Below are 24,234 nucleotides of genomic sequence, written 5' to 3' on the forward strand. Positions count from 1 at the left end.
ACAATCTTAAGACAAAACAAAACAAAAAACACCTTACCTGAAACCAGACCTCAGCGTCTTTATCAGACCGTCCCCTTTCCCTATTGAGACACTATCAGACTTCCGTCTGGTGGTCAGCAATAAACTCATCTTCGCCTTATTAACAGGTTGTTTGGGAAGCCGGCAGTCAACAAGGATTTGTCTTCTCCAGGCTTCTCCTACCTAACAAGAAGACTGTTAGTTTGCATTCAAAGGGAGTTTGGTTCTCTCACCAAATTCGACAGTGAAATTCTTTATCTTTAGAGATAATGCCGGTGTGCTTTGAGAAGCCTGGCTTCGGCACTGAGACAGCGATGCTTCCCATCTCTAGATCCTTTGGCTCCTTCCCAGCGGCCAAACCCACCTGCGGCTGGAAATGCGATGACGTGGTGCCTTCTGAGAATTTACCAGCAGAGGGAGCTCTTGAAAAACGAATTACTTGGAAGCCGCTTTTCAGGGACTGGAAAATTCCCACACAGGAGGCACCACTTAATTTTAATTATTGTAATTAATGGTAAATGCAAGTGGAGCTTCCACAGGACATAAACCAGAACAGGGACAGAGTGATAGAGGTGCCAACGGCGGGAAACCCAGCGGAGAGCCTTCCCCAAGTGGTGCTCAGATGAGGATTTAAAGCCTCTAGTGGGGGTTGCCTCCTTACCCAGACTCCTGCAATAATAGAATTTTCCCCCAAGTAATTCTGAAACCTGCCACATTTAACTCGTGCCACATCAAAGTCGAAACTACTTACTCTGCGGCTCCTGAGAAATTATTCTGGACATTCATGCAGAAAGTCCCTCTAAGCCAGGAGCTGGCAAAAGTTCTTCTGGTAATAATAGGTATTTTCACTTTCACAGGCTATGCAGTTTCTGCCATAACTTCCCAAATCTGTCATTGTAGCTCAAAAGCAGGCACAAAAATTACACAACGTATGGGTGTGGCTGTTTCCCGACAAAACTTCACTTATGGACCCTGAAATTTAAGATTCTAATTTTCACAATTCACAAATGTCACTCTTCTTTTGACTTTTTTTCCTCCCCGCCCATTTAAAAATGTAAAAACCATTTTTAATTTGTAGGCCATCACAAAGACCAGATTTGGCCCATAGCCTGTGGTTTGCCCAACTCCCGCTCTAAGCCATCCGTTGGCCCAAACTTTTAACTCCCTCTGTAATTGCAACACCTCTTCTCGGACAAAATATCTCTGTGAATTTTTCTCCCCAAGCCTATCCAGGAATATCCTCCAAGAACGATGAAGGAAACAAAACAGTTCTTTGAGGTCCTACTACGACTGAGTCGAAAGCTGTGGAAAATTCCGCCCTGGGTACAGGGGTTCATTAAAAACAAGTGATTTTCAAGAGTCGACACAGCTCACTGCTTTGTCTGGTGTGACTATTTGTTGCAAAACGCATGTTTTGCTGGGGAGGCTCTCCTGCATCAGCTCTGAGAGAGCAGAGAGAGTGTAAGCAAAGCCACATTCACCGTGGTCTTGGACGTGCGTGTGACTGAACTTCTTCAGTGGCTCTTTCCTTCTCTGTAAAGTGAGACGATAATACTCTCTATCTCTCTATCCTAAGGGACATTAAGGAGGACGCCAAGAAACTGAAATGTAGCAGGCACTAACTAACTGGACGGTAGCTTTCATTACCCAGAAGATAGAAGTGACCCCTCAGAAATACTTCGTCAGTGTACAGGAACCAGCATATGCTCCAGCGTTAGCACTGGGTTATACAGTGCTTTAGTCTATCTGGGCGGCTATTATCATGGAATATAATGGAATATAATGTCCATGGGGGCTGGACACCAGAGCCGGGGTAGATTATAAACAGAAATGTATTGCTCACAGTTCTGCAGGCTGGGAAGTTCAAGATCAAGAGGCTGGGAGATTCGGTGTCTCGTGAGGACCTGCTTCCTGGCTCACAGGCAGCTGTCTTTTCTGTGTCCTCACGCGGTGGAAGGAATGAAGGACCATTCCGGAGTTTCTTTGCTAAGGGCACTAATCCCATTCATAACCTGATCACCTCTTAAATGCCAAATACCATCCCATTGGGAGTTAAGATTTCAACAGATGAGTTTCGGGGGCCACAAACATTCCGTGTATAGATACGGTAATATGAATGGATGGTAAGATCCTGGAGATTAGGGAACACACCAAGTTCCTCTTCTTCTGACTCGCTTAATCACTGCCTGGCATCTAAGGGAGAAACACCTGTGCCTTGATGGAAAGCCATGCATCTCTCTGAGCACATTCTTCCCACTTACCTGATTCTGATCCCATGGGGTTCTGCACCTTTTCCTGCCTTTGAGCTATTTTAGAGCCCTGTGAGTTATGGATAACTGATAGCCATGTGAAATGCTTCTTACTTTACACATGCAACTCAATTCTGTCTTGGGGAGACAACTGACTTCCCTCTCCCTTTGTGAAAGTAGACAGTTTTGTACCATTTGCAAATTCATTTCAGTATTTCTGATCTGCAAATATCTCTGCTTTTTGCCTTCTGCTTTGAAACAGTTTGGAGTGTCTACCTGATTTCCTTATCAATAATGAGTTAAATAAAACCTTTGATATATCTGTATTTTACACCTGTGTGAGTCATGATTTTTAACTATTCTGTGGAAAATTATCTCCTCACACACCATTTAATCATGAATCTGAATTCAGTAATGTCTTTTTGGAAAACATTTGAACAGCATCCTAGGGGATAACTTAACATATTTCTTGTCCTTTTGAATCATCTCCTTTTATATTCTTATGTTCCACTTATATTCTCTTATATTCTACTCAGGACTCTGACACTAAATAGTTATAAGACTTTGAATGACACGTTTCCTCATCTGCAAAACAAGAGGTTGAAGGAGAAACATCATAAAGTGGCAGTTTTCAAACTTTACAGTTGAAGGAACCCTTCACACTTTTAAAATTATTGAGAACCCTTGAATGATTAGGGCTTGGCATATGTGGGTTACATCTATGGCCGTTCATCACATTGGAAATTAAAACAGAATTTTTTTTAAATATGCATTTACTAATTCATTGAAGTAACAATAACAAACCCATCACATGTTAATAAAATAACATTTTTATGAAATGTAACTATGTTCTAAAACAAAAAATACAGTGAGACAGACGACATTTACATTTTTGCAAATCCTTTTCTTGCTTGGCTTAATACAAGTGCTGGATACTCATATGTGCATTTGCATTCAATCTACTGTGACGTCAATATTACGTAGGCTCTAGAAGCTCTATTGTACACTCGTGAGAGAATGAGAATAGAAAAGGCAAATCATCCCATAGCATTATAATTTTGAGCAATCAAACCCACAGAAAGGATTTCAGGACCCTCAGGAGTTCTGGAAATATTCTTTGAGACCAGCTTTTGTAAAGACAACGAAGATGTCCCACAGGTGGAAGCAGTGATTTTTTGATGATGGGATGTACCAGTGCATCATGCAGACCCCTTTCTTAAAGCGACAGTTTGCTTTTGCGAACAGTCTGGAACAGTAAGCTTTTGCTCCTGTGTGTCCTTAGGCAAATGCAAGAGCATCTGTTGCTCTGTGCTGGGATCCTGTGTGACAGGCTGTGGTGGGATGTTGCATATTCCTGGAGTAGGGACAATAATGAGGTGGGGGTGAGGAGGGGAAAGGGAATGGGTACCTTTTTTATCTCTTTCCAAGAAGCTCTGGGTGAATTCTTGAAACTGCATTTGCAAGGGCCTCTGTCCTGAGATTCTTCCTGATCCCTTCTCAAATCAGGGCTTTTGGAATGAACCCCTGGAAGCTTCCATTGCCTTCCATACCCTGCTTCTGACTACGAGGGTCACTGGGCTCTGAGATTACAGGCAAGCAGTTGTTAGAACAGCAGTTGGAAAGGGAAGGGATTTTCCCTTCCTGAAAGTCCTCAAAAAAATAAACACTTCGGACCTTTCCCATCACTCTTCCTTCATGGTTTTCCCTGCATGGGCTCCTCTAAGCAGGAAGTTATTTCTTGTGTGAGTGACCACGTGATGACAGTGAAGAAAAGGCAAGGATTGACAAGAAAGAGTCCCCAGATTTCGTCTTTCCAGAAAAACAGTCCAGAGGTTTGATATTTACAAAAAATCTACTCATTCTATGAATGAGAACAGATTCAGAACTTTCTAATAGCCTGCTTCTCAAGTACTGGCCTTCCAATATCTACGATGAGATAGTAATGAACGGTTAAACTTTTGGGATCAAGACAGATGTAGGTTCTTATCCTTGATCTCCACTTGATAGCAATGGGAACTTGGGGGACGTGTCAACCTTTCCAGATCTCAAAGTCCTCAGTGTAAAATGGAGGCAAATTAGTTTGAATGTCTCCTGAAACTGACCCTGGATCAAGACCTTGGGGGAACATAGTTGAATGGTGGTGAGGGTTATCTCAGAAAGCAGAAAAGTAGGAAGAAAAAAAAAAAAGGAGACAGATAAGAAGGGAAAAAAAACCAATAGGGTATATTCCTGGGCTGGTTACTATTCTGGACAATTGAGGCTCAATCCTGCCAGAGACCCTCTGAGAAACAATATGAAATGTACCCCCAGAATTATCCTCTGAAGGGTAGGTGCCAGAGACATTAATCTCCTCCCTCATTGGTTGAGGACTGCCCTGGGTGGTGGGAGGAATGAATTTTCCCTGGGAAAAATGAATCTTCACCACAAACTGTGGCTGAAATCAAAGTGGGTCACAGGCTGTGACATGAGGCACATAAGATATCTGCTCTGAGACAGATGACATCCATGTCATAGAGCCACCATGAGCATGAAATGCAACAGTATCTTAAAATGTTGAGCATTGTGTCTGGCACGCAGTTAGGTGCCCAATCAGTGTTGGCATGATTGTTGCAGCTGCTATTATGGTGATCATCCTTGTGACCATACTCATGCACTTTCTTGAATGAGAGACATGGGGGTAACTTGATGGCTTAGGGGGCTCCAGGAATGATCTATAGTCCATAGCCTATGTCTTCCATACTACAGCATCTAGGATTTACCATGACCTACGGCCAATTGTGATTATCACGGTACTCTGATTTTCTCCTTTTTTGTTTGTGCATGTGTGTGTTTTGCTCAAATCTGGAACGAAGATAAGGTACATTCTCTCAGTTGTGTGGGGTGGTAAAAAGGTTGCTAGCATGGCCCCAAAGCACCACTGTCTAATCACACTTCCTGTAATGATGGAGATGTTCTAGATCTCTGCTATCCTATATGGTAGCCTCTTGGACACTTGAAATGTGGCTAGTGTGGCTGAAGCACTGAATCTTTGCTTTTATTTCATACTACTTAATTTCTGTATCAGTTTAAATAGCCACAAAGAGACCCAGGAGAGGTCACTTAAGGAGAGTGTTCCCAGCACATCTTGGACAAGATCCTGTCCCTGGGCCAAAGATGAAGGCCACGTGGCCAGGGGTGTAATTCACCTGGCCCCTGGTCCCGCAGGTACCCACTAGATCTCACTTCTGGTTTGGAGGATGGTGGTGGTATCAATGGGGCCAAGGCGCTGCCGGCGGAAGAGAATGGAGACCTGACAACACTAGCCAGCACTGTCTCGGGGGAAGCGAGACCACGAGCTCAGTGCAGTTTGGATCATCGCTCTGCGCACAGAGCCAGCTGCTGACCATCGTGCAGCAGGGAGTCGCCTTATTAGCTGCCGCTGGCAGCCTGGCAAGACCAGCATTTACTGGTTGCGCCTCTGCATTGGCCCATTTCTCTCTGCAGGCACGTGGGCTGTGCTGGACACACAGTACTTGGCAATGATATTAACGTCCCCCACTGTTGTGTGAGGTCCTGAGGGTTGTTCACCTGGGGTTTTCTACTCTCAGGAAAATAAAGATTTACCCATAAAGACAAGATTTTCATATAGTAAGTACAGATTCCAACCTCGCCACCCCCCCCCTCGTCCCCTCAGCTTCCTGTGTTCTACAACTGGTCATTCCGATTGGTAATTGACTATTTCCTGGTTTCCTTCCTCCACTAAACCACAAAGCACGTGAAGGCACGCATGTGGTGTCTACCCCAGCACATGCCTCAAGCACAGTCAAATGCCCAAATTATTTGAGGCTGATGACAAGGGCAATAGGAGTTGAGAGGAAAGAGAGAAGTATTTCTTGAAGTCATTCACTGACAATACGGAGTTCAGACAAGATTTGAAAAATGAGCAAGATTTATTTACTTGAGGGGCTGAGTAATGGCATTCCAGGGGAGTAATGTCATAAACCAAAACATGGAGGTAGGATTGAAAATACTATATTTATGGGAGACTGGATGAACCGCAAGGAAGTTTAGAAAAGAAGGTAGAATTAGTAGAGTGGTACTTGCCTCCCCAGGGCTGGAGTGTGGATCTGCTGGGTTGGGAAGAGCACCACGAGGCACTGCACCCTGGTGTCTGAGCGTGCTGGAACTGGAGGGTGCCTCCAGGAGTCTGGCAAGGTGGGGTAGGCATCGGTTTTTTCTGCCTTTGACCTTCCATCTCTCTCTCCCTCTAGTGGTCTTGATTCAATCTCCTTAGATCTGCTGTTCTGCCCCTGTGGTACAGTGACCCCACCTCCATGCCTGATGTGACCAAATCAGATCCAGCCAATGAGAGTCTGAGATAGTGTTGCAAGGACACAACCAGGGACTTATGCTGGAGCTGTTATTATCTTCTGTGATTGCTCAGCCGGTGAGAGCAAGCCTGGAATCGCTGATACTATATTGAGGCTGCAGGGGAGAGTCCGTCTGAGACTTAAACCAATGCAGGGGGAAGCAGGACCAAAGGATAAATGGAGACATCTGATGACATCATCTTGGCACCTGGATCCAGCTGAACCTGAAGGGGGACCTCTTTCAGAGCTCTCCCATTATTAGCCAGTTTCAGTTAGGTTCCTGCCACTTGCAACCAAAGGAGTCCTGACTAACGAATACCTGGGGTCAGTGGGATGGTTCAGAGTGGAAGGTGATGAGGCGATAAGCCACACCAGTAGATGTGATAGGAATTCAAATGTGAGGTACCGAGGGTCTGAACAGGGAGTGTGAGGGCCGAGAGGAAAGGAGGTGAGTCAAGTGGTGAGAAGGAAATATTGAGAATTTTCCTCTCTTTGAAAGTTGTGCAAGCAGTGTCTAATGATTCTTTATCACCTCTTCCTTCAAGATGCCTTCATACCCTCTCTCTTTCATTCAGTTTTGACAAGTTGGTGAAGCAATGAGGCAGGTATTCTTGTCCCCATCCTATAGTGTGGAGAAGTCAGAGGCTTGCTTGCCCAAGGTCATGGGGGAATTCTGGGGCCTAGCTCTGATGCTCTAGCTCATGCTAGTTGGACTCCTACATGGGTACAGTATGAAGTCACAGGCACCGTCTCTCTGTCACCTCAGGATGGAGGTGCACCCCCACCCCCAGGACATGGAGAAACAGTAGGAGTCCTTACCAAGGAAAGGCCCGGGAGCCCATGACCCTTTTCATTAAAAATAAATTCTGCCTGAGTCTCCTGGTTCTAAATAGAAGAAAATGTAGATTTGGGGCAGAACCGAAGGGAAAGGGATTTCCCTTGGCAAATTATTTGCAATTTGTGGATTGGAGCTGACCCAGCTCCAATTCCCACGTCATTGTGAGAGCTGTCTAAAATGTGACCAGCTTATTAAAGAACCAGAGCTGGAGGCCATCCTTTCACATGGGCTCAACAAAACAGGAGCAGAGGCAAAAACCACCAGCTGCCTCGACTCCGTGTCTCATGGAGACACGGAGAATCTGTCTACCTTTTCACCCACAGGTTCTATGTCTACTCCTTGTCAGGCACTTCCTGTGGCTGTGGGAATAAGTGAGCATACATACGACTGGTCTGTGCCTTCCCTTAGGCATTGTGAAAAGCTCTCTGTCATAAATACTCAAGTAGGCGGTCCTCGGGTTCCAGCATGCAGTGGGGCCCATGTATTTAAGTGCCCCTGCCAGAGATTCTGAGTTGGGGCCCATCATCTGTCTCCCCACTTGCGATTCGGAAGCAGGGCCCCCTGTCTGTGAAACAATGATCTAAGTGGACAAGTGCACTAACTCCAAGTGGCCCCTTTCATCAGTTTTAAAGACGTGGCTGTCCCTGACACAACTCCTGGGAGAGCCCGCCCTTCCTTCTTTCCTAACGGAGTCTATTACTCACGGCATCATTTGATGAGCCTACAGAAGGTTTTGTTGACTGAGACTATCTCTGACGAGCTGCTGAATCTAGAATTCTAAGCATTTTGTCTTCTCCAGAACTCCTTTTAAGTCATGAACAATTTATGGAGGACAGCACTGTGTTTTTTTGTTGGTTGTTGCTTTGTTTTGGTGAAGGAAACCCCCCCCCCCCCCCCCAGTGCATCATGCTAGAGTGTAGCTCGTGTCCTCATGGTCCAGCCTGCCAGAGCCCTGGGCTCTTCTGCATCACCTTTCTTTGTCCCCAGGCATGAGCCTTTAAGACACAGAGACCCAGGGAGACAGGCTTTTAGAGTCTCATGTGAGCCCTTCCTGAGAACACTTCTGTTAACAAAATCCTAAAAAAAATCAATGGATTCCTGTCTCCCCACCCGTTATGTGTTATCATCCTTCTCAAATTAACCATGGAATCGATGGGCAAGCGGGCCCTCAGGCCCTCATAATGAACTTGACTGCATATGAAATGAATTTGAAAATTCCATTTATTAAAACAAATACATTGTCCATGTGGGATGAAAATGTGCACATCACATTCAGGTTTTCCTGCTTTAACATTCCTGTATTTCCCTCTCTTTGAAAGACACACTCCACAGATCTTATATAGGAAAAAATGTGAACAATCCTTGGGTTGGGAAAACATTAATGATATGTAACAATTCACCATTGCCAGGAGCAGCTTGAAGCAAACATTTGAAAACAAAAACAGAAGCAAAAACAAGAAAGCTACAAAAATCTAAGCATGCTCGATTTCCCCAAATCCCATTTGTGAATAGGAGTATCTCGAGAAATGGTTTTTAATTTTTCCTGGGTAAGCCATCTCTTTCAAATATTATTATAAAAATTAACATTGGGTCAAGGTACTGTTTTGGAACCTCTAATTTAAATTAAATTGTTCTTGGTTTAAAGTAAGAAAGAAAAGAAAAGAAAAAGAAAGGGAGGGAGTAATGGAGGAAGGAAGGGAGAGAGAGAAAGAAAGGAAGCAAGGAAGGAAGAATAAATAAATAGAGTTAATATTGAAGACAAAGCAAGATTTTTTTTTCTTAATGTGAGGGTTATTGTTACAGTTTAAGCTAACTGCATGACAGATTTCTATTACTACCCAATACGTTATATACAGAAATTAGGGCCCTGAAAAATTAAGTTAATATTTCCTATTAGTTATTCCTTAAGATAAAATTATGCTGGTGGACATGATTGTTGAATCTCGAACAGAATTAAAGCTCTTTAGAGGTATAAGTCATCAGAAGATTTCTTTTCCCCTTAACAAGTAAAAATACCAATAAGCAAAAACTCATATAAAGACTGACTTTATAGTACCATAGTACAGGACATGGAAGTTATGAAAAAGCCAAAACATTTTCCTTAAACTTAATTTCAGATGGGCTGTATATTTTCTGCTTTTCCTCTTTTGTAAACAAGGTCACAAGTTTGGAACTTCCTTAACTTTTAATTACCAGAGCCATATTACAGTGCTTTCTTCAAGTTTTAATTCCATTTTAATTGCTCCAAAGATCAAGATTTACCTAAAAACATAAGCATCCCTCTAAGAAAAATAAATGGTGTGGATTATGAAAATCCTTGGGGTCTTACAATGACGCTTTAATCACCATCAAAAGGTGCTTTATTCACACTAGTTTTTAGGTGACCACATACTCAATTCCTGTTTTGGATAATTTTTAAAATGTGATATGGTTTTAGCTGATTCCACGGTATTATGAAGCTAATGGTACAACACTGTATATAGTTTAATGAATACTTGGCCAGGGTCTTCCCACTAAATCTTCATTAGTGTCTCTCTGACTGTAACAACATCGCAAGGTTTGAACAGAAGTACCCGGTTGTAGAAGTAGTGTCATACATTTTGCAAGTATCTCAGCATTCCTTTGCCCCTGCCCCAGTTGGATATATTTATTTTTTTTACCATCATGCCCTTAAAAAGGAGCTAAGGAAAACATTTACTAACTCTTTCTAAATCTGTCCTTGGCCTACTAAGTTTTTATATCTTCTCTTTTCCTTCCTCACCTTTTTTTTTTTTTTTTAAACAGAAGGAAGAGAAGGGAAAGAGAATAGAATTAAATTGGATATGGTCTTTTGCAATTCCAAAGTAAACAGCGAGCTGTAAGACCGGTCCTCTTTCGCATGGGAATGGCACAGGAAAAAGTGATACAGGTTTCCAGTACCTTCCCTGGCTGATGAAGGCTAGAGCTGAAATGAAAAATCAGTTTCAATATCACCTCTCAGGAAGAGAGAGCTCTAGCTAGAAGGAAGTTGTAAAGAAAGACTGAGAGACTCTAACGAACAAGATGGAGAACAAAGCCAGAAAAGGCTCTTTTGAGAAATTGGGGGAGTGAAAAACAAAGACTATCCCAGTGGCAAGAGAGAGCCAGAACCCCTTCTGGTGGTGCTGGTGGGCCCCTACCTGCCTCCTTCTCCCTGGCAGGTGAACAGCCGGGATTCTGAGAATGGGTCTTCTCTCGAGCCATTGGTTTATTTCTCCTGATATTTGAACGAACAGAAAGTGTTCTTTCAATCTAAAATTTCCACAATGCAGGGAAAGATGAAATTGGCTCTTACTCTATGACAAAAAGGCCTCCTCACTGATGGTGAATCCTTCCTTCCTTCTCCTGCCCGTTGGTTCCTGTGCTGCCCTGGATCCTAGATACAATCAAAATGCTTTGGATTCGGAAAATACGTTGAAGAGGCGTTTAAGCCACCGTGAACTCAGAGGTATTTTAGGCACGGCTAAGGCTCTGAAGTCATCTCAATTTTCAAGACACTGAGTTTGTTCTTCTCCAGCTTCTTTTCCTTCTCATTCCTGTTCCAAACTTGAGTAAAACAACAAACCTTCTGAATGGATGTAACATAGGGACATTTTCATGCAGTATTACTAAAAAATCGTCACAAATATATGAAAGCACCAGTCACAACACATGATTTACTTTTACTTGCAGAATCAAAGCTATCATGTACAAATGTTAAGAATGGTGATAAGAGAACACAGACAACTGGGCATTTTTTGTTGTTAATCACCATGAGGACAAACCAAGGGGAACAGCTCCCTAAACACTTGGGTGCTCATCCTTGGAGTTCAGTCTCGTAGATAATCCAGTCTTCGCTCTGCACTACTCTAACCGGAAGGGATGGGAAGGAGAGGCAGGAGAGAAGGAAAAAAGAAAAAGGCACAAAGACTAAACATCAATGCCATTAAACCAAACCGCGGCTACACTGGACAATTCAGCTTATCAAAGGGTATTCTAAAGGCAATATTCATTCCAAGAAGGTCATACATATCTTAGCTCAGTACAGCTGTCTGTTTTTATTTTTATTTTTTTAAATATGAAGCAGAAACATAAGGTTTGGGAAGGGATAGCAGAAAAGAAATGAGGCGGATTTTATCTTTACATATTCCCCTCCTCCAGGCAGTTCTGCAGATAATCAGATCTCTTAACTCAGGATGTGGTTTGGCTTTCATTCTCATCAAGGGGACCGGTTCTTTAAACATGCATAGCCTGGAGTTTCCAGGATGGTTCTCCTCCCTCTCTTTAAATGCTGTGGACTAGAAAGGCGCCCACTTTGCTAAAAACTCAACAACAGTGTCCCAGGAGCCCTGAGGCTCTACAGGCTCCTCGCGACGACTTAAAGGATGGCGCAGAAAAACTTCTTCTCCCTAAATGGGTTTTCTGAAGCCGGGACGGGGGTCAGCAGGGGGTCTTCCTTGGCATGAGCCTCGCAGTAGGCCATCAAGTCTGCGGCGGCCTTGGATACCTGAAGAGGAGGACAAAAACAACCCGACCTTAAGAGGAAGCATTTGTGGAAGCAATCCAGGCATGCGCAGGCAGCCAGGGCCGACTTCTGAGTCTAGTTGTCCCACCCCTCCATCCCCCAAGGACTTGGGCTCAGCTCTGTGGACTGCGCAGGTCACTAGCTCATGGGAAAGTGAGGCGGTGGGGGGAGAGGGAAGAGGCGCTCAAACTCCTTAGGGCCTCGGTTTCCTTCTCTGCAAAGAAGGGGGTGGGTGATCTTGATTCACGTGGCTGTCTCTGGCAGTTAAGGGACTAGGGCGAGGTGAGTGAGACTCTTAGAGCACAAACGGAATGGGGTGCTCGCTGTTAGGGTCACGTGAGGCTCAACCCTGCATTTGCACAGTCCAGACAATGCAGGTCTCCATACATTTTGTGGCTTCTTACCCACTTCACCCTAGTCCCAGCCCTGACTGCAAGGGTTAAAGGAGATAATCCATGCAAATTGCTTAGTTTCCACACATGGGAAGGGTGAAGCCATGTTAATTTCCTTTTTATTTTTATTTATGCATTTTTATGTATGTATGTATGTATTTTAAAATTGTATTTATTTGACAGAGTGAGTGCACAGGGCTGGGGGCAGGGCGGGCAAGGGCAGAGGGAGAGGAAGAAGCAGACTCCCCGCTGAGCAGGGAGCCCCTTGCGGGGCTCCATTCCAGGACCCCAGGATCATGACTTGAGTGGAAGGCAGATGCTAACTGACTGAGCCTCCCAAGCTCAGTTTTCATATATTACATCATTGCATATAATTTATTAAACATCTGAAATATATATTACTTCAGTCTGGCACTGAATCCTGTAGGGAGGAGTCCCACTGCAAGGCTGGTCAGTGATTTCAGTGATGCAGCCATTTCTCACTTTTCTGTAGCTTCGTCTTGGGAATGGTCTGGAATACCTTCCTTCAACCAGCCTTCAGAATGGCAAATTTTCACTACTCGAGGATAGACTTGATTTGGGAAAATAAACCAGAGGTCAATTTTAACTACATCTGGGGGCTAAGTGAATGATCCACCTGAGGAATGTCAATTTGGGTTCAAAAGCCATAAAGTTAAGAGTCACTTTCTCACATGACATACTTGCTCTGGAGATTATTCCAAGAGCTTTTAACATCACTGTACTCCTATGATAGCCTTTCAAAGTGACTACCAAAAGGATAGTCCTCTGTAAGAGTGGAATGGATGATACCATTGCTTAAAAAAAAAAAAAAAAATTCACTGCCCCACCCTACAGGTGGATTACACAGACCCACACAATGACGTCAGACTTGCTCTGCTAATGAGATGTGAGAGAAGTGATGTGGGTCACTTTGGGGCGGAAGCATCAAGACCCAGTGCATCGTTTGCTAAGCTCTTTCTCTCTGCCAATTTGTCCAACTGAATAATATACTGAGAACCACTTTAATGGATTTGGAGGTTTTAACAAAAGTCACAGTGGCCACACCCTTGATTTGGTCCTTGCCTTATGGCTGAGTTGATTCGAGCTGTGTCACTTAAAGGCCTTTCAATTTTATGGTTTACTGCTTTCATCTTCCAACCCTGTAAGTCTTTTCGAATTTTCAGACTCTCTGTACCTTTCATCACAGGCCAGATAGAGGCAATATTCTGGACAGAGGCTACTGCCTCTGCCAGGGTCCCTGCTCAGAGTGGCATGGCGTGGAGTGGCAGATAATCCATAAAGGGCATGTGGTGGGAGTAAGAAGTAGATCTTTGTTATTGTAAGCCCTTAAGAATGGGAGGAGAGGACCTTTTTGTTACTGCAACAAAACCTAGTCGACTCTGACTGATATAAAGAGGTATAGGTATTAGCATATCTGTTAGTCTCTTCGGTCTGCCTTAACGAATTGTCACAAACGGGTGACTTAACACAACAGAAATTTATTCTCTGACAGTGCTAAAGACTGGAAGTTCAAAATCAAGGTTTCAGTAGGATTGGTTCCCCCTTGAGGCCAAGGAGAATCTGTTTCATGCTTCTTAGCTAGCGCCTGGTAGTTTGCAACAATCCTTCGTGTCCCTTTTCTTATAAACATGCCACTCTAACCTCTGCCTGTATCTTCACATGGCCTTCTGTCTTGTGTGTCTCTGTCCTCCCTTGGCATTCTCTTCTTTGTGCCCAAATTTCCTACCTACCAATCATTGGATTGGGGCCCACCTTAATCCAGTATGAGCTCACCTCAACGTCTACAAGTATCCTACTTCCAAATAAGATCACATTCTAAGGTTCCAGGTAGGTTTAGGGTATACTGTTCGAATGGTTGTGTAAAAGTCAGTCTCACCTTTTTTTTTTTCATTTAAAAATTTTTATTAACATCTTTTCCAGCTTTATTGAGATATAATTGAATAACAGTGTGTGACTTTAAGGTGTATATTGCAATGATTTGATATATTACTGTATTATGAAACTGTGACTACAAGTTAATTAACACCTCACATAATTACCTTTTTCTGTATGTGTGTGGTGAGAACATTTCCAATCTACTCTTTTAGCAACTTGCAAGTGTATAAAACAGTATTGTTAATGATAGTCATTGTGTTGTACTTTCAGTCTCCAGAATTTATTCATCTTATAACTCAAAATTTATAGCCTTTGACCAATATCTCCCTATATCCTCACCATCCAGGGGTGGTTGCCAGGGGCTCTTTCTATGGGTTTCTATGAGTTGGATTTTTTAGGTTTCACAGGATAGCATACAGTATTTGTCTTTCTCTGTCTGACTTATCTTACTTAGCATAGCGCCCTCAAGGTCCATCATATTGTCACAAAAGGCCAGATTTCCTTTTTCATGGCTGAATAATATTCCATTATGTGTATATAAAACATCTTCTTTATTAATTCATGCACAGATGAACTCTTAGGTTGTTTCCATATCTTGATTACTATGAATAATGCTTCAATGAAAAGGGGGGTACAGATAACTCTCTGAAATTCTGATTTCCCTTGGCTATAAATCCAGAACTGGGATAGCTGGATCATACAGTAGTTCTACTTTTAACTTTCTGAGGACCCTCCATAGTGTTTTCCATAGTGGCTGCACCATTATACATGCCACCAACAGCATATAGGGTCCCCTTTTCTCTGCATCTTCACCAACACTTGTTATCACTTGTCTTTTTGATAATAGCCATCCTAACAGGTGATATTTACGATGCTTTTGATTTGCATTCTCCTAATTAGTGTCATTGAACATCTTTTCATATCCTGATTGGCCATTTATATGTCTTCTTTGGAAAAATGTCGACTCAGTTACTCTGCCCATTTTTTTAAAAATATTTTATTTATTTATTTGACAGACAGAGATCACAAGTAGGCAGAGAGGCAGGCAGAGAGAGAAGAGGAAGCATACTTCCTACAGAGCAGAAAGCCCGATGTGGGGCTCGATCCCAGGACCCTGGGATCATGACCTGAGCCGAAGGCAGAGGCTTTAACCCACTGAGCCACCCAGGCACCCCATACTCTGCCCATTTTTAATCAGATTTTTTTACTTACATGAATTCTTTATATATTTTGGATATTAACCCCTTACCATATATATCGTTTGCAAATATTTTCTCTTTTTCCAAAGGTTGCCTTTTCATTTTGTTGATTGTGTCTTTTGCTCTGCAGAACCTTTTAGTCTTATGTAGACCTCTGATTTGCTTTTGCCTTTGTTGCATGTATGTTTGCTGTCATCTTCAAGAAATCATTTCCAAGACCAGTGTCAAGTAGCTCACCTCCTTTGTCTTCTTCTAGGAGTTTTACAGCTTCAGGTCTTATATTTAAGCCTTTGATCCATTTTGAGTTAGTTTTCCTCAGTGGTGTAAGATGTGGATCTAGTTTCATTCTTTCACATATGATTATTCAATTTTCCCAACACCCGTTATTGAAGAGATAATCTTTTCCCTACTGAGTATTTTGGCTCCCTTATAAAATATTAGTTAATGGTATATACTGGGGTTGATTTCTTGGCTCTTTATTTGACTCCATTGGTCTGCGTGTCTTTTTTTTATGCCATACTGTTTTCATTACTACAGCTCTGTAAAACAGTTTGAGATCAGGAAGTGTGATGTCTCCAGTTTTGTGCTTCTCAGGATTGTTTTGGCTATTCAGGGTCTTTTGTGGTTTCATACGAATTTTATGATTTTTTTTTCTATTTCTGTGAAAAATGCCATTGGAATTTTGATATGGACTACAGGAATATGTAGATGGTTTTGGGTAGTATGGAAATTTTAACAATATTAATTCTTCTGATCTATGAACACATATAAGCTTTCCATTTATTTGTGTCTTAAATTTCTTTCATTGAGACCCTAGTTTTCAGTGTACAGTCCTTTCATATTCTTGGGTAAATCTATTCCAAAGTATTTTACTGTTTTTGATGCTATTATGAATGAGATTTTATATCTTGTTCTATTTCTTTTTTTTTTTTTTTTTGTATAAAAACACATGGATGTCTGATGCTGATTTTTATCTTGCTACTTCACTGCTTAGCTTACCTTGTTGATTAGTTCTAAGTTTTCTTGTGTGGGATCTTTACAATTTTCTACATATGACCATATCATCTTCCAACAGAGACAATTTCACTTCTTTCTAATTTGGATGCCTTTTATTTCTATTTATTGCCTGACTTCTCTGGCTAGGGCTCCTAGTACTATGTTGAATAGGAGAGGTGAAAGTGGGAACCCTTGTCTTGTTCCCGATTTTAGAAGAAAAGCTTTCGATCTTTCATCACTGAGGATGATGCTAGCTGTGGGCTTGTCATATATGGCCTTTATCACGTTGAGGTATATTTCTTCTATATCCAATTTATTGAATTTTTATCATGAAAGGATGTTGTATTTTGTTAAATGCTTTTTCTGCCTCTATTGAGATCATTATATTTTACCTTTCATTCTACTGATGTGATGTGTCACATTTATGGATTTGTTGCACCGTCTTTGCACCCCAGGGATAAATCCCACTTAACTTTGGGGTATGACCCTTTCAATGTGCTGTTGAATTTGGTTTGCTAATGTTTTGCAAAGAATTTTTGCGTATATTCACCAGGGATATTGGCCTGTAGTTTTAACTTGTAGTATCCGTATCTGGTTTTGGTAGCAGGGTAATTCTACCCTTTTATAATTAGTTTGGGAGTACTCCCTTCTCTGATTTTGAAAGAGTTTGAAAAGGATTAGCATAAATTCTTTTTTAAATATTGGGTAGAATTCACCAGGGAAACTATTTGGTCTTGGGCTTTTCCTTCTTGGGAGCTTTTTAATTACTGATTCGATCTCTTTACTCTTTTTTGGTCTGTTCAGATGTTTTATTTCTTCATGATTTAGTCTTGGAAGGGGATATGCTTCTAGGAACTTATCCATTTCTTCTAGGTTATCCAATTTATTGGCATATAATTTTTTCATACTAGTCTCTTATGACCCTTTGTTTTTCTGTGGCATCAACTTCAATGTCTTCTTTCATTTCTGGTTTTATTTGAGTCTTCCCTCTTTTTCTTCTTAGCCTTGCTAAGGATTCATCAGTTTTGTTCATCTTTTCAAAAACCAGTGCTAGGTTTCATTGATCTTTTCTATTATTTTTCCGGTCTCTATTTCATTTATTTCTGCTCTTATCTTTGTTTCTTTCCTTCTGCTAACTTCAGCCTTAATTTGATCTTTTTAGTTCCTGAGGTCTAAAGTTAGGTTACTTAGGACAGACCGACCTTCCTTCCATCCTTCCTTTTTAATGTAGGTGAAAGGAAACTTCCCTCTTTGAACTGTTTTTGGTGCATTTCATAAATTTAGGGATGTTGTGTTTCCACTTTTTTGTTTTCAGGTATTTTTTGATTTACCTTATAATTTCTTCTTTGATCTATTGGTTTGCTGTTTCATATCACTGTGGTTGGTAAAGATTCTTGGTACAATTTCAGTCTTCTTAAATTAGCTAAGACTTATCTTGGGGCCTATTATTCATCCTATCCTGAGGAATGTAGCATGTACACTTGAGAACATGTATGCTGCTGCTGTTGGATGGAAAATTGTGTACATGTCTTTTAGATCCATTTGGTCTATAGTATAGTTCAAGTCCAGGTCTGGTAATACTTGCTTTTTAAAAAAAATATTTTATTTATTTATTTGTCAGAGAGAAAGAGAGCATAAGCAGGGGGAGCAGCAGGCAGAGGAAAAAGCAGGCTCCCTGCTGAGCAAGGTGCCTAATGTGGGACTTGATCCCAGTACCCTGGAACCTGACCTGAGCCAAAGTCAGATGCTTAGCCAACTGAGCCACCCAGGCATCCCAGGTCTGGTAATATTTGCTTAATATGTTTAGGTGTTCTTGTGTTGGGTGTATATATATTTATGATGGTTATATCCTCTTGATAAATTGACCCCTTTATCATTATGTAAGGACCTCTGTCTCTTGTTACAGTTTTTGGCTTAAAGCATTGCTCTTTAATCGACACTACATCTCTTATAAAAATATTATTATGCTCCTATTATGTTTCAGATGTTGGGTTTTCTCTTTTGCTCTACACAATAATCCCGAGGTAAGAAGTGTTAAATTCCTTTCATAGGTGACAAATTAAGGCTCAGCAGATGGCTTGAGTTGTTCAATGTCATATAGCAAAGCTCTTGGCAGAAAAAGAACCGAACCCTGATGCTTTGCCATTAAGCCACAGCTATCTACATATGAGCTACTCAAATGCAGGGCTAGTTCCAAAAGCTGAAATTGAAATTCCTTGTGCATCTTTATGAAATGCGACTATGACGGAATGAAAGGAAACAGCCTGTTCTTGTCTGAGCTCCTCTAAATGAAAGCAAAGGACAGACTTTCAGACTGAATCTCAATGACTTTTTTTGTGTGTGTGCCTTTTACTTGTTTGAGCCACAGTCATTATTACTCCAAACAGGAGCTCAGCTGTAAGCAGTGAAGATTAGGCAGGAGTAATATGTAAAACTCACTTGCACCACCAGCACACACAATACAACATTCACACACAAACACAGGCATACCTCAGAAATATTGCAGGTTCAGTTCCAGATTACCACAATAAGGTGAATACCACAATAAAATGAGTCAAATGAATTTTTCAGTTCCCCAGGGCATATAAAAGTTATGTTTACACTATCCTGTTGTCTGTTAAGTGTGCAACAGCATGATGCCTAAGCAAACAATGTATATACCTTAATTCAAAAATATGTCATTGTTAAAAATTGCTAACCATCACCTGAACTTTCAGCAAGTCATAATCACTCATCACAGATCACCGAAACACATCATGAAAAAGTTTAAAATATTGCAAGAATTACCAGTATGGGATACAGAGATGTGAGGGGAGCAAATGCTGTTGGAAAAATGACACAGATAGACTTGCTCAATGCAGGGTTGCCAAAAACCCTTCAATGTGTAGAAACTGCAGTATCAGAAGGGCAGCAGAGCAAAGCGCAATAAAACAAGGTCGGCCTGTGCGTGGCAGAAATTTTTTTATGAAAATCTTTTTATGACACAGAAAGTGCTATATTGGGCAAAATGAAGAGCTTAGGAGTTGTTTACATCTTAGATTTGAACACTTGATTCCAAATACGTTCTTTCTCAAAATATTTTCTGAGTTTTATCTTGTTTTCCTTAACTAGATTGCACTTCCCTGTGGATGATAGTCCAACACATTTTCAGAATCCTAGCTGTAATGAGAATAATTACAAATATTTCTCTGCCCCTGCTATATGTCAGAACTGTGCTAATGCCTTTACATATAGTATCTTATTTAATGCTTACAACAATGTTATGGGTCATAAGCTATTACTGTCCTCATCTTGAATATGTGAATTTGAGGCTTCATTAGGAAAATGTTTGCTGTAGGTCTCACAGATCATGAGTGGGTGAGTAGGGAGTCTTAGCGTTCCTGACTTAATCCTTCTTTTCTAACCCATAGTGTCATCCTTGTCCCCTGCCTTCAATGAGTCACAGCAATGGGCAAGACTCTTTCTGACTATCCCTGCTAACGTTGTGCACACTGCATCCTTTACACTGTATATCCCTACTTCCATTAAGATTTCCCCAGTAACCCTACTCAATCTCTTTCCTGTCTTACTGCTTATTTCTCCAAAAATACCTCACATTTGTCTCCTTACTGTCATTGCTGTGGTGACAACCCAAGTTTAGGTTCCCGTCTTCTTTCTCCATGTTTACGGAAATAATTTCTTAACTAAAAAGCGATTAATTTGGGTTTTCCAAGGAGTCTGCTATAAACTGAATGTTCATAGCCTCCAAAACTTATATGTTGAAACTTAACTCCCAATGTGATGGAATTTGGAGTTCTCATGAATGGGATTAGTGCTGTAAGAGAGATCACAGAGCTCCTGTGCCCCTTTTGCCATATGAGAACATAGTGCGAAGTCAACCATCTATTAACCAGGGAGCGGGCTCTCACTACACATGGAATCTGCCAGTGCCTTGATGTTGGACTTCCCAGGCCCCAGAACTGTGAGAAAAATGTCTGTTTTTCTAAGCCACCCAGTATGGTATTCTGTTACAGCAGCTCAAATGGACTAACACAGGGTCAACAGATAGAATTCAGGGGGTGATCTGGTCTGTGAATGTTGATGATAAAAGTTACATCTTTATTTTCACTAACCTCAAATAGAGATTTAGCATTTCTGTCCATTACATTCCCAGATGTAGACAACATAAACAGTAGCATTAGCAGTCCCTCTGACTTGTTTAGCCATAGAAGTCAGATAGTTCCCATCACACCATAAGTACTGTTGTAAAGATCACAACATTTCATTTATGTTCATCCACTGTATAATTATAGACTCAATATTAGGTCTTCTATAATCAGCCAATAAAGGAGTACCTATATTACTCTATCACAAATAGTTTTCTAAAAGCTATTCTGATAAACTGTATTTCAGTATGATTAACTTCCTTTGTAATTTGAAAACATTACTCTGAGAAGGAGGCCATATGCTTCAGTAGGCTGCCAAACAGGTCTAGGGCAGAAAAAAGTTTAAGAATTTCAGTTGTAAATGAATTCCCAGCTTTTACTACTGTGCCAAGAGTAGTATTTTCCATACTGCAGCTAGAAAGTTAATTTAAAAATATAAATTGGCTCATACCACTCTTACTCAAAACTACTAATAGTTTCCCATTGTACTTTGTAGAGAACCAAAACATCTTAAAACAGCCTGCATGCTTTGGGCCTGCCCATCTTTCCAATTTCATGTGTGGCATTCCTCCCTCCTCACACACACCTCCGCTAATGTTATGGAAGCTCCAAGTTCTTTTCTGTCTCAGAGCTTCACATATACAATCCCCAGACTATTCTTTTCCTCATTTTCTCTACAGCCTGACTCCTTCTGTTCCTTTAGGTGTCAAATGAGATATTGCCTCTTTGCAGAGTCTTCAATGACCATTTCATCCAATAATGACTTTCCTCATTATGCGCTTTCATTCCATTCTTTTCCTTTATAGGAAAACACTTCTTACAATTTATAACAACAACCATTGTTTATGTTTGATATTTGCCTTTCACTTTAGACACTATACTCTAGGAAGACAGAAACTATATCTGCTTTATCTACCACTGTGTATGATCAGTGCCAGATACACGGTAGACACTCAGACAATTCCTGAAGACGTTCTCAAATATAATCTTATTCAACAAATATTCTATTCAACTAATATTTACTGAGTACCTAATACACCAGGCATAGGTCTGGATACTTGGAATAAGAAAGGAAGAAAATACACAAAGATTCCTGTCCTTGTAGAACTTATATATTTTTCCAGATTTCTAATTCAGATTATGATGAAAAAAAACACACACTAATTAAACTGGAAAAATATAGGAACAAGCAGTTTATAAATGTTAGGCAACAGGCAGCAGAGGATAGTGATCAGTGAGAGAAGGGAGACAACATAAGCCCCATGGCTGACCCAGCCGACTGTGTAAAAAGGGTTTTTAGGCCACGGTACAGGGAGGGGCCACCAAAACAGAGTTAAGGAATCTCCTTGAGTTGAGGAGAGAGTAACAGAGAAAAAAGAGCTTCACAGACACAGAAAGAGGGCGAGAGAAAGTGTGAGCACTGGAGGCCTCCAGAGAATTCCTTCTGTCTTTAGTTGAATATTGATCAGCACATATGTGGGAGAAAACTGCTTGAGGCTGTGCAAAAATATTCAGAAAGAGTCAAATGGAATAATCCCTGGTGATCAGACAGGGCTGGAGTAGTTTGTGCTTCCATGGGCAGAGTAGAAAGATCTTATAACACTGGAGGGTTGAATAGAGTCTTATAAGGAGTATTGCTTCAGGAGTGGTGCCAAATTGGCCTAGGTTAAAGGCTGTTACAGATCCACATGCCAATGTTCACTCGTAAGTCTTGAATAGACCAAAATGTTTCCAAGTAATTTAATCACACCATAGAACAAAACCCCCAAATATTAAAAGGAATACAAAAAAAAATTCTAGTATGCCACAATATCTAGAATCCAAGTGAAAAAAAAAAAAAAGAATTCAGGCATATAATTAGGTGGGAAAAAAAATCTCTCCCATATAAGGAGAAGAATTACTAAAAAGAAGACCCAGAATTGACACAGATGATTAAATTAATAGATAAGGATCTTGTTAAGATAGCTATTGTAAATACTGTCCATAAAATCAAGAAGGTAAAGGAAAGAAAAACATGAAAAGAAGAGATATGGAAGATATTTAAAAGATCCAAATCTCGGGCTCTCTGCTCAGCAGGGAGCCTGCTTCCTCCTCTCTCTCTCTGCCTGCCTCTCTGCCTACTTACGATCTCTGTCTGTCAAATAAATAAATAAAATCTTTAAAAGATCCAAATCAAATCTCTGAAGATAAATAATACACTGGATGGAATTACCAGCAGATTGAGATGCTGCAGAAGAAGAGATGATTGAACTTGAAGATAACAACAGGACTTCTCCAAAATGAAGTACACAGAGAAAGTAGACTGAAAAAATATGAATAGAACACCAGGGTAGACAATAACTTAAGGACCTGAATACATATATAATTGGGGTCTCTGAAGGACAGGAGAAAGATGGTGGGTGCAGAAGAAGGAAGAAACAATATCTGAAGACATAGCGGCTGAAAAATGCGTAATGGTTGATGAAAACAACAAACCCACAGGTTCAAGTAACTCAACAAAACCAAAATGAAGAAACAGGACTCAAACTACACCAATGAACAGCATCATCAAATTGCTGATACGGTATTTGAATGGGAGAATAGAGAGAACAGAAAAGTACAATAGTTATAGAGAATGGTAGAAGGTATGTTTTCATTAATTAACTTATTTATTTAGAGAGGGAGAGACGGGGGTGGGAGGGGTAGAGGGAGAGGGACAGAATCTCAAGCAGGCTCCATACCCACTGTGGAACCCAACATGGGCCTCAGTCTCACAACCTTGAGGTCATGACCTTAGCTGAAATCAAGACACTTAACCAACTGAGCCACCCAGGTGCCCCAGAGGGTAGTAAGTTTTATAAGAAAATGAAAAGTAGAGCAGGGTAAAAGGGATTAAGAATATGAGTGTGTGTAGGGGTTTGGGGAACTACTGGAGAAGCAGCAGCTAGGCTTAACGGAGAAGGCAATTAATCTTTGGGTGAAAACTTACAGAATGGAGGAATGGAGGGGAAGCACTGACTTGCATTGTAAAGGAGTACTCCGAATGCTGTGGGGAAAGCAGCGACTACTTTGTGGGAGTCAAGAGTCAAAGTAGAGAGTATATTTAGATAGAAAAGAGAGGAACAAGTACTGAACTCCAGAACACTTCATTGTAAGAAACTGGGGAGCCCAGGAGGAGCCAGAACAGGAAATTTAGACATAGTCCCCTGTGAGAGTGGGGACTGTTGAGAACCAAATGCTGAAGAAAATGCTTCAAGGCATAAGGAATCATCAGCCATGACAAATGTTGCCTGTAGGTCAAGTATGATGAAATGGAGAATTGACTATTGGATTTTGCCATTTGTAGTCATGAGCAACCTTGGTGAGAGCAGGCTCAAGAGAACAGTGGGGGTGAAAGCCTCACCGGAATGGGGTTACAAGCAAATGGGGTCTCCTCCTCCTTCTTCTTCATGAACAATTCAGTCTTAAAGGGATTGGGTCAGACTAAGCAAAGTGGGCTCCACACTCGATCAGGGATTCATAGTGGGAGGTCGGAGCTTGAGCAGGGTAAGGAGAGCATCTGTAAAGGATAGCCTGGTAAGGTGTGTAGGAACTCAAGTGGGATGTGAATCATCCATGTCAGGAGGAGAGGTCATGGAATGGGACCTTGGT

At 41.3% G+C, this 24,234-nt stretch overlaps 1 protein-coding gene across 3 annotated transcripts in view; it reads right to left on the minus strand.

Annotated features, from left to right (window-relative positions):
* Window positions 1-8,657: 8,657 nt before the first annotated feature.
* The window catches only part of GNG2 (G protein subunit gamma 2), a 115,992-nt gene continuing 100,415 nt past the window's right edge, over window positions 8,658-24,234 (minus strand). For all 3 annotated transcript variants that reach the window (XM_082735202.1, XM_082735200.1, XM_082735201.1), the window contains one exon: window positions 8,658-11,958. In XM_082735202.1, the coding sequence (XP_082591328.1) occupies window positions 11,830-11,958 (129 nt within the window). In that variant the 3' untranslated portion in view covers window positions 8,658-11,829. The remainder of the gene's footprint in view (window positions 11,959-24,234) is intronic.

Source organism: Mustela nivalis (assembly GCF_964662115.1).
Source record: "Mustela nivalis genome assembly, chromosome: 6".
NCBI lineage: Eukaryota > Metazoa > Chordata > Mammalia > Carnivora > Mustelidae > Mustela > Mustela nivalis.